General features: G+C 35.0%; 1 protein-coding gene across 1 annotated transcript in view; it reads left to right on the top strand.

The window, feature by feature from the left end:
* WDR64 (WD repeat domain 64) overlaps positions 1-12,173 on the top strand; it is a gene marked incomplete at both ends in the record, with an annotated part of 144,767 nt that overhangs the window by 36,659 nt on the left and 95,935 nt on the right. The window contains 4 exons of the mRNA XM_081298203.1: positions 432-461; positions 1,841-1,951; positions 4,749-4,963; positions 8,752-8,886. Coding sequence (XP_081154329.1) covers positions 432-461; positions 1,841-1,951; positions 4,749-4,963; positions 8,752-8,886 — 491 coding nt within the window. The remainder of the gene's footprint in view (positions 1-431; positions 462-1,840; positions 1,952-4,748; positions 4,964-8,751; positions 8,887-12,173) is intronic.

Raw genomic sequence — 12,173 nt, forward strand, 5'->3', positions numbered from 1 at the left:
AACTTGGAGAGAGATCTTCCAAATCAAACAGTGCTAGATTCTTCTATATAACCCTATGTTCCTATTGATCTCATTAGCATTATTTGAATTACTCTTGTCATTGCTGTTAGAATTTACATTTCCAACTTTTGGTATCAAATGTTGCTCTAAATAAATAAGAATGTGAGGTAGGTTGCAGATAGAAGGAACAAAATAACTAGTCAAATGTAAGACTCTTAAGAGGACAGTCACCAGGCCTAAGGACAAGCCAAAGAAGTATAAGCCTAGCTCAATGCAAACTGAGCTACATTATTCAAGGTCAAACAGAGAGGTAACTCATGGCAGATAAAATAAGTGAGATTAATCCAAGGAGACTGTGTTTTCATAGACAGCATTCTCATTCCTAATTGTAGGGCCAACTAGGTTTCATTATTCTCTTTCTTTATCCACAGATGAGAGTTCAGACCAGCACCAGTGTTACAGTAAGTACATTTTAAAAATTTCTAATAAAGTCCAATTAGGACTATAATGATGAATCCTTCATAATTAATCAAAATCGCAATGAAGTACCTGAACAGGCTGTGACTATGTTTTATAGATTGTTTTTGACTAGGATCAAAACTAAACCTGGAGTCGAGTGTGGTGGTGCATTCCTGTAATCCCAGCTACTCTGGAGGCTGAGGCAGGAGGATGAGTTCAAAGCCAACCTCAGCAACTTAGAGAGGCTTTAAGCAACTCAGTGTGACCCTGTCTCCAAATTAAATCTAAAAAAGGGCTGGGAATGCATCTCAGTGATTAAGTGATAAACCCATGGGTTAAATCCCCAGTACCAAAAAATTAAAATTGAAAAACCCTAAACCTGGAAAAATAACAAAGACAACTCAGGTCTTGCTTCCTTATCTGCAGAGAATTGCTTGGAAGCCGATTACTCCTTGGAAATTTCAATTTAAGAGGTTCTCCTGAGTTTTTCTGAGCACCTACTATGGAAGGATATAAAAATGATACAACGCAAATTATAAAAACAAGGAGGCAGCCAATGGAAATAATTAGAGAGCACTTTATTTTAAATTTAAAAATAACATCAAAATTCTAGTGCAATTTTGTAATTATTTAATCCTTATCAGTGAACTGAACAGTAATCTTCAGCAGATATAAAACTACAGTGATTTGCTTTCTGAATCCTACTATAGGTTTATTAGAGACAGGGAAAAGCTCTGAATGAATGCACTGAACTATGGAAGCAGGGTGCCATGCTGTGTGGCAAAGGAGTATGGATTCTCTTTAAACCTCTGAGATTCCATTCCTTTAAACCTCTGAGCTTCCATTTCTTAAGTGGGATAAGCCCATTAGAATTCCTAACAGGTTTTACAGAATTCAAGGGCACATTTGAAACTCATGGAGCAGTTTCTGGCACATCAGGCATTCGTTAAGTGGAAACTATTGCTTCTGTTCCCCGGGGTGTTGGTGTTGATATTACAGATTCCAGCTATGCTAGCTTGGTGACTTTTGGCAAAACACAAGACAAACTCCTTGGCCTCAGCTTATCATTGTCCAGTGATCACGAGTTAATAGTCTGAGCATGCACCAGGGCGAGAGAACCTGTGTAATCAGTGCCCCAAATCTAGCTCCCTATGCTCACTGTGAAGAAGTCTCAAAAAAAAGTGAATATCGCAAAAATTGGCAGCTCTTTCAGCTGCAGTGTTCTTCCAGGAGCAGCACCTACACTAGCTGAATCACTCTCCAGCTGATGGCTTCTCTACAAACTGGGTTTTTTAAACATCAATAACTTACTCTTTAATATCTACCACCAAGTCACAGGAGGAATTGCATTATGACCCCTAGTTCTGTGCTTTTCTATCAGGATACTTCCTGGATTACAGGATGCGATTACCTCTCCCAGCTGAAACGAATTGTTGCCACTACAGAAAGGACTATCATTGTCTGGGATTATAAAGCTCAAGGGAACAGCCAGGTACTGTGCCAAGAGAAATACTCAAAAGAAACGAGAATGTCAATTTGTATTGGTGAGGATATGAACAACACAGTTTCCGTAGTGAAGGTCACCTTCCTCAAATACAAAATCAGAGGACTTAACTAAATAACCTCTCAGATCAAGTTCCATATTCACATTCTGTGATTAAAAGGAAATGTTCTTCCCATTAAGTGCATATTTAATTCAGGGGTTTTTGCCTAGTTTTGGTTTTGAGGAGAGGGTAATTCCTTTCCTCTTGTATGCCCATTCTCTTAATCTAAGCATTATTTTTCTGGTTATGCTTTCCAACACTTTTTTCTCCAGTCCAGCTTCATTAGGTTAAAAAAAATTACAAAAATCAAATTGCCAAATTCTGGAAAAAAGTCTAATGAAGCAGCTCTTTTGTGACTGAGCAATTTGCAGACATTTAGAAGTAATGAACATGTTCTCTGCCTTCAAAAACCACTCAGTCTTGAAGGACCTCATGAATAAACACAATGTATAACATAAAAGGACATCAAATTCTACAGTAAAAAGATGCAACTACAATAGGGGCTCAGGGAGAAGTAAGATTGCTGAGCATTAGGACTATAAAAATTTTTTTTTTCATGGTTCAGGCTGACTCTGAAGGACATGGAAGATGAAGTAGTTATTTAATCTTCTTCCATTCCTTACATGTTCCTAGCTTCAATGAGATACTAAACTATTTTGTGTGATTTGTCCTGCTATTGTAACCAACTACTGATGCCAGAAGGCTGGGGCAGGGGCTGTAGCTCAGTGGCAGAGCCCTTGCCTAGCATGTATGACACGCTGGGTTCCTTCCTTAACAATGCATAAAAAAAAAAAACACTAAACAAATAAAGTCATGATGTCCATCTACAACTGTAAAAAAATTTAAAAATAAAATAAAAGGCTGCTGGTTGCTTAGTGTGCTTTGTCACATAGTATGTCACTCTCTCCAATTTATAGACCTAACTTTGTTAATTTCTGAAATCCTGAACTTCAGTACCCTGGACTTGGGTCCTTTGAGCTTTCCTGTTTTCACTCTTTTTCAATCCCATAGAAGTTTCCAGTCCCTTTTGAAAGTTTCTTCTCCAGACTTCACTTCCTCTCACACTTCTCTTTTATTTCTGCCTGTGCCACTAGGAAGATCATCTGGGCTGGTCATCTTCGCCCTCCACTCTCTTTAGTGTCTGCCTATCAATGTGGATAAATGTTACATATTCTCTGTCCATTCACAGGAGCTAAGCATTGCTGTGGAAAAGCACAAACCACACTATTTGGCATCATTTGCAACTCAGGGTCTGCAGACATAGCTCTCAGCAGCCACTGTCTGATCTCGTTCTTGTCCTTTGTCAACTCACTCAACCATTCCTCACAAGTATTCCAAAATTTCATTATTTTCTCAGTCCCCCTCCCTCTCAGCAGATGGACTTGCTTTTGCTTTCCTGAGTAAAACTAAGTCTATGACTTGTTCTTTTTCAAATTCAAGCCCTTCCATACATAGATTTAACTGGAAACACACCCCCCCTACTTCTTACTCTCTGAAGGCAAAAATCCTTGCATCCGGCACATCATCTCCCACTGTCTTGGCCAGGACAAGGTTCCACAGTTTCTTGCCTTTCTACTTTTTTGGCATTAATCTTCTTCGAGGGATCCTTCCTCTCAACCTCTTCTTTACCTTTCTCTCCATCAATTCTGGTCCTAAATCAAAGGTCATTTTTCTGACCCTGGGACTTACAGCAGGCTATTCACGCTGTGTGCAGCGCTATAATTCATTTCCTTAGGTGCAAGTCCTGTTGCGTGCTCTGTTGTACTCTGCTGTCTTCCTACTAGCCTGCCAGCTCCACAAAGTCAGAAACTTTGTTCTATTCATCACTGTATACCCCATGCCTGGAATAATTCTTGGCACACAGGTGTCCAGTAAATATTTGTTTGTTTAATGACTGAAGGAGCCTCTGAACATGTTCCACTCTCATTCATTCTAAAGAAGATGGAACAAATAACAAAAATTTAAATTTCTTTTCTTCTCTCTTAGAGAGTTCTCTGGAAGAGCAATCGTAGCCTAGATTAGTGAACCTATTGGATAGTTCAAAGTCAGCTTAACTAATGTTTGTTGATTATTTCTGGATCAACTTGAATGTTAGGATATTTTCTTCTCCTGATAACTCCTTATAAAATACATGGAACTTTGATATTTAGTTTTTCTGTTTTTACAACCCAGTTTTATGTCAATGGTATGCAACCCAGGGTCCTGTTTTCACTCTTATTTAAGTGCTTCTGGCCACTAAAACTTACAGATACTTGAATGAATTGAAGAGTTAAATAAAACATTTAAATCAAGAAAAGATATATTTATAGAAATAGAATTATATGTACATGTATGACATTTTACTGAACCTTTTTATACTTCTTGTTAATATTTCCTTACAAATCCAGGAGAAGACTATTCAGTAATACATAATAAAATATCATTAAGAGACACAGGTACCTCTACCTTTTTCCCCACAAAAACACCCAAAAGCACAATACTGGGCTCATGATGAGTGTTCATTAACTTCTATTTGGTGAACTTTTTTTTTTCTTTCAAATTCTTTTATCAGTGTGAGAGAATTTAAGATGAAAAATATCAGAAAATAAAACTTATCAAATACTAAGGATAATAGGAATTTTTTTGGGGGGGTTGCTGGGGATTGAACAGTGTCTTATGCATGCTAAGCACATGTTCACATATTCTCCCAGCCCTATTAGTATTTATTAATACTAATGCTCATTAAAAGCATTTGTTTGTTTATAGGAGAACTACTATGTCATAAAGCCCATGGATCACTGCCTTCTGTGTGTGTGTGTGGCATCTCTGCCTGACCAGCTCTGCCGGGATGACATCCTTCTAGGAGATGATGGTGGTTTTGTGAACAGATTCACAATTAACAGTGATGACTTTGGACTAAAGCAGGCAAAAACCAAAAAGAAATTACAAACTCAGGTCTTGGACTCAAAGAACTTTAAAAGGTAACAAGTAGTCCATTTGTTTTAATAATTGTAGTCATTGTTCAATTATACGCACACACATTAGATGCCAGCCCCATAAAAGAGATTTGAGATTCAAAGCTGAACAAAAAGCATTTCTTGGCTCAAGAATCTTCCAATATAATAGAGGAGAAAACAGGAAAATTAACCATTCAAATTCCCTGTTTAAAAAAAATAATTAATTAATTTGTTACACATGACAGCAGAATGCATTTCAGTTCATAGTACACAAAAGGAGCACAATTTTTCATTTCTCTGGTCATACACAAATTTGTGTCTTCATACATGTACTAGGGTAATGATGTGAAATTCCTATTTTAAGTGCTTCTGGCAACTAAAACTTACAGATACTTGAATGGATTGAAGAGTTAAATTAAAAATTTAAATCTAGAAAAGATATATTTATAGAAATTGAATTATATGTACATGTATGACTTTTTACTAGCTCTTCAAAGAAGATTCTAAACATAAAGCAATTAACTTAGAATTTAAAGAAAAAGTTTGATAGACTTGACTACCAAATAAAACCTCAAAGACATAAAAAATATCCTTTTAAAAGGTAAATAAAAACAAATAAATTCTGCCATAAATATTATAGACAATAAGTCAACGTTCTTTAATGTGTCTTAAAATTCAATTAAAAACAAAAATTCTCCAAGAGAATGAACAAAGGATATGAACAGATAATTCATGCATATGCACACATCTTACAAATAAATGGTCAATAAACACTTCAAAGTGATTTTCATACTAAAATGCTAACAGTTATCACCAACTAGTAAGATAATGGTGATTATTATCATCTTCCTTACAATTACAATGTCCATGTTTTTGAGTAGGGCATATATTACTTTTATTAGTAGAAAAAGTTAAATTTTGAATTAAAATTTGCATTTCCTTTTTCATCAAGTGAGTACAACTTAAAATCTGATTCATTTTTTTCATTTTAAATTAGAAACTATTAAAAATGGGGAAGTGTGAATTAGATCAAATTTTCCAGAAAGCAGTTGGGAAGGATATATCAAATGCCTAATAAACATTTATACATTGGGACCTGAAATCCCTGGGAGTTCAGAATATCAATATAGTTTTCACAGCATAATTTCTAACATTAAATTGTCTCATGTCTATTATAGGGAAATGAGTAATTAAATTATTAATTTTCGTAAATAATTCAGATATAATTTATATAAATGAACATTTATATTTTTAATAAAATGTTCATATGTATGTAATAAATTTATGTATAAGATACATTTTTTTTTGTCAGACTCCCAAAAGCTTTTATGGTATCAAAGATGTCCACTACATCATGGGATAACCATATTCAAGAATGCCATGTACCCGGGGCTGGGGATGTGGCTCAAGTGGTAGCGCGCTCTCCTGGCATGCGTGCAGCCCGGGTTCAATCCTCAGCACCACATACAAAGATGTTGTGTCCGCTGAGAACTAAAAAATAAATATTAAAAAAAAATTCTCTCTCTCTCTTTCTCTTTAAAAAAAAAAAAGAAAGAAAAGAATGCCATGTACCCATTAAATTATATTTTGAAAAATGTTTATGATGTAATATTAAGTGAAAAACAATTTATCTGGGACTTAAGTTGTGGCTCAATAGCAGAGTGATTGCATTGTATATGAAAACTCCTGGGGTCAGCTGGGGATATAGCTCAGTTAGTAGAGTGCTTGCCCTGCATGTACAAGTCCCTGGGTTCAATCCTCAGCACCACAAAAAAAAAAAAAGAAAAAAGAAAAGAAAAAGAAAAAAAAAATTGGGGGCTGGGGTTGTGGCTCAGTGGCAGAGTGCCTGCCTTGTACATGTGAGGCACTGGGTTCGGCCCTCAGCACCACATAAAAAAATAAACAAATAAACAAATAAAGATATTGTGTCCATCTATAACTAAAATATAAGAAAACTCCTGGGGTCAATATCCAGCATCATACCCACACACACAAAAATTATCTATGAATGCGTCAATCCAGTTTTGTAAATACATTGCATATCTGTGTTCATGAATATGTATTTTTGTTTAGACAAATATTAAGTGTAATTATCCAAAATATTAACAATGAGTGTCTATGATACTTCAGAGATATGATTTCTGTTTTCTGGTTTGTTTTTTGCTTCCTAATTTTTTTATAAAACATCTTTTTAAAAAATATATATATATTTTTTAGCTGTTGATGAACCTTTATTTTCTTGATTTATTTATATGCAGTGCTGAGAATTGAACACATGTGAGGCAAATGCTCTACCGCTGAGCCACAATCCCAGCCCAAACATCTTTCTTTTATAATTGAAAAAAATTTAAAATGTGGGATCATACAAATAAGTAACAAATAGGGTTAATTTTTGGGTTAGAATGTGCAATTTACCCTACTCAAAAACATGGACATTGTAATCGTAAGACTAACCCCATTGCTGTAACTCTAAGAATGACAGAGTCATTAAGAAACGGGTTCCACTTTCTTCCCTTTATATCTGAGCAGTGTAAGCCTCACCAATGGTTCACCAAAAGCTGAGACATGAATCTTTACTGAGATCTATACCACTTGTCAGAAAACCCATGACCCATTCTTCAGTTCCTATTTCCATTAGGCATAATCATAAATGAAATTTGGGAATCTGGGGAATTTGAGGAATCTGGGTACAGTTAAATGAATGATAATTCACACTGGTTCTTGTGGATCATTATTTACATGTAGACAATCTAATCATAGATTATCTAAATCTTTCAAAACTCAGATGTATATATAGGCTGAATGTTGAGACAGTTTCCCATACCAAGAGTTCCTGAAACTTGACAGAATGAAAAATATTAAGGCTTAAGATAGTTACGTTCTAGAGTCATCAAAAAAGCTTTCTTGTGGTTGACATCTACAAGAATTCATTCATGTCGAATGGGTGGGGACATAGGTAGCAAACACTAATATACAAAATAAAGAGAGAAATAGCCAGCACCATGAGTTCAGAATTAAACAAAATCTGGCACAGATAAAAAGTATCTCTCTCCTCTTCTTAATCCCATATTGTAGAGCTTTAGTTGAGTTGTAAACATGTCTGTTCAACTAGAATCTAAGCAACATGGTGAGAAGAATTTCATCTTCATCATCACTTTATGTCCTTGATACCTGGGATAAGTAGGTCACTAATATACGTGAATGAGGAAACAAATCATTACATGTGAATAACTATAACACCTAAGGATAGCTTTTTCCTGGTTAAGACAACATGTTTGAGGCAGAGATTTAGACTTCTGATTTTAAGCCTCCCACTCAAATGCTCTGTGAAGCAATGAAGGACAATCCTTGAGCAAGAAATTGAATGGGTATTCTAGCCTCCCCTTCACCAATGGTTGGGATTTCAAATTTTCCACTTCTCCAATTGTGAAAATTAATGGAAAATACAGATGTATTTTTCAGCTGAATTGATTCATAAGCCATAAACCAATATGAAATGTACTGCACCACTTGGATGATCAGAATTTTTTCAGTGAAGTAAGGATGATATTGCCAATTAGAGACTGAGATCTTTCCAAATTGTTCCTTTAGTTCTGAGTTTATAGCTTAAAAGTTGATGAGAATCTTTTAATTTTTTTTTTCATTTTAAATAGGCTAGAGTAGGAAATTTTAGTTAGTTAAAAGTGGCATAACCCATAGAACTGTATTCTTAGCATGGCTCAGAGTTGCAATTCAGTTACTCAAATTAAATGCTCAATTGAAATGTGTTTGTGTATCTAACATAATACTCTACCCTCTTTTTGCATTCCCAGTGTTAAAAGGAAGCTACATAATGACTGGGTTATGAAAATTAGATATATCCCATCCCTAAATTGCTTTGGATCCTGCTCCTTAGACAGTGTTCATTCATTAGTTTTGGAATCCTTGAAGAGACTTGAGGACAATTTGTAAGTACATGGTTTATGTAAGTGAACATTTTGTGGCTTTCAAAATTTTTATCATGATAAAACATCACAGTCTTGGAACTTTCAAACTTGTTTTCCAAAAAATTAGATGTTAAATATTCCATTTGCTTGACAAGGTTAATCAGATTTTTCAGGAGGAAATTGAAGTTGCTCAAGCAAATCTGAATATGACGTGTTCTCTTCACAGCAGTTTTGCTCATTTGTCATTTATCACTGTGATCTACTGCAATAGATCAATACAGCTACATCTATAACTAAATTTGAAAAATGTTGGTCTGTTAACCAAACTTCATACTTTTAAAATTATTGTTTAAACTAACCAGTAGTTTGTATTGGCCATACATAGCACAACCATAACATTTTGTGTATAATACACCAGATGGCAAGGTGAACTTGAATAATGGGCTGATTTATTTTCAATCTGGATAAATGCTTGTTATTAACTAAAGAACAGTGATTGCATTTTAATTTTTAACTTTAAAAATTCATTGAGATCTGTGCTACAGCAGACAAACTTCAAAAACATTATGCTAAGTGACAAAAGCTGGACAAAAACCCTTGCATATTTTATGATTCCATTTATATGAAATGTACAAAAGGGCAAATATATAGAGGCAGAACAGTGGTTGCCTAGGAGCTGGTGGTAGGAACAGGGATACCAAATGGGCACAGAGACTGATGAAACTGAGTGTTCTAAAACTTGTAGTGGTGATGGTTACATAAATGTATCATTGAATGCATAAATGTATCATTAGACACTTATACATGGTAAGTTTTATGGCACGTGAATTGTACCCCATGAAAGATTCTTAGAAAAATATATCAAGACTTCTGGTTCCCAGTATGACAAAAAGGAGTTTGGAAGTTGTCATTCCATCCTAAAAACAAATTTTTTAAAAAATGAAAAAATTGAAAAATCAATAGTTGAGTTTTTCTTAGATACGTCAGATATGTGAGGTCACAGGGTAGTTCTGCCGCCTTCAAATTGGGGAGACAGGTAGGTAGATAGTGAGAATCACAATATACTGAACTGAAATTCATATGCAGAAACATCCAGGGCACCTGATACCAAGGTAGAATGACCTAAACTTTCAGTAACAAATTTCTGGAGGCTCAGCATGGGTTACTGTGAGTGTTAAAACCCAAGGGCCCAGGCACAGGGGGAGCACCCTACATTGTGTAGATTTTGTCTCCAAGAGCTCACCAAGTTCTCAAGTAAAAATTAGAGAAAAATCCTCTCAGGCTTCTGGCAGGGAGAGGAAGAAGGGAGTTATTGAAATATACCAGAGTATTCTGTTCTTAACAAGGCCTACTTTCCTGAGAAACTATAATACCAAGTCCTAAACTTCAGGGTTTTTTTTCAGAGACTAACCAACCTGAGAGAAGGGAAATATTCAATTTCAATTCACTCTAGCCATCCAACCCCAACTAAGGGCAAATGGAGAAGCCCTGTGAAGTTCACAGTTCAGAGACGTAGACTCACTAAAAGACTGACTCCTGGTTTCAAGACTAACGGGCACATAGTCTTTCCCATAGCTAACCACCATATTACTAAAGCCCTATTTGCAGCAATTCTTTTTTTACCTCTGTTATCATGGCTGACATTCAAGAAAAAATTCAAAGGCATACTAAAATAGACAGAAAATATGGCAGGGGTATTAGAATTATCATACTGGGAATTTAAAACTACTAGGATTAACATGCGAAAGGCTGTGACGGATAAAGTAAACAACAGGCAAAAACAGATGTGTAATGTAAGCCAAAAGATAGACATTCTATGAAAGAACCAAAAAGAAACACTAGAGATCAAAACAATAGCAAAAATTAAAAAAATACCTTTGATAGGCTCATTAGAAGACTGCACATTGGCACACGGGAGGCTGAGATTATAGGCCAGCCTCAGCAATTTAGCAAGGCTGTAAACAAATCTAGTGAGACTCTGTCTCAAAATAAAAAATGAAAAGGGCTGGGGATGTGGCTTAAATTAGGTTATGTGTGCCCTTAGGTTCAATCCCTAGTACAAAAAAGAAAGAAAGAGAGAGAGAGAGAGAGAGAGAGAGAGAGAGAGAAAGAAAGAATGAATGAATCTATGTGTTTGAGGATATGTGAGTAGAAACTTCTTCCAAGACAGAAAAGTAAAGAGCATACCCAAGAACTGTGGCGTAACTGTGGAAGTGGAATATTTATAATGGGCATGCAGAAAAAGAAAAGGGGGGGAAAGGAGAGAAGAAATATTTGAAGTGACATTCATTGAGGATTTTCCCAAATGAATATAAGACAAAACAAACAAAAAAATGAACTCTGGAATCTCTGAAAACAGGAACAATAAACACCACACACACACACACACACACACACACACACACACACACACATCTATACATCTACAGAAAATAATTACATCTGACTTTTAAGATACTCTGTAAGCAGGAGAGTAATGTGAAATATTTAGTGTTGGAGAAAAAAAAAAGGAAATTAAAAACCAGTCTAGAATTCTGCACCCTGCAAAATTACTCTTCAAAAGGGCAGAAGAAATAAAACTTTTTCAAGACAAGTAAAAATTGAAGGAATTTATTGTCAGTAGGTTTGTCTTACAAGAAATATTAAGAGAAGTTCTTCAAAGAGAAGGAAAATCATATATATGAGATATTTATTTTTACATTAAAAAGAATCAAAGAAAGAAAAAGTGAAGATGAAATAACTTATTTTTCTTATTTGTAAATGATCCAACAAATAACAGACTGTTCAAAATAATATCAATGGCATCTTTGATCCTGTGTAGATGTATGTGCATATTATGTATGCGTATATGTAAGTAAAATAATAAAGCAATAAACAAGGGTAAGAATTAATAGTATCTTTTAACTATAAGCTATCACATTACTCATGATTTTGTTTTGTGTTATTTGAAAGTTTAGTTCAGATTAGTTGTAAATGTATATTATAAATTCTAGGGCAATCTCTAAAAGTAGTTGAAAAAGGAATGAGAAGGAAAAGGAGAGAAAGAAAAAGAAGGAGAAGGAGAAAGAGGAGGAGGAGGAGGAGGAAAGGAGAAGGAAAAGGAGGAGAAAAATTATATTTAAATAAAATGGAATTTTAGAAAATGTTCAATTAAATCCATGAGAGCAGAAAAAGAGTGAAAAGACAAAAACAGGAACAAAGGGTAAGGGCAATGAATAAAACCCAGTAATAAATATAGTAGATATCCAATTACATCAAAAAGCTCTTTAAATGTCAATAATCTAAATATACCAATTAAGAGAAAGAAA

This window comes from Spermophilus citellus (genome assembly GCF_964194105.1).
Source record: "Spermophilus citellus genome assembly, chromosome: 6".
In the NCBI taxonomy this organism is placed as follows: Eukaryota; Metazoa; Chordata; class Mammalia; order Rodentia; family Sciuridae; genus Spermophilus; species Spermophilus citellus.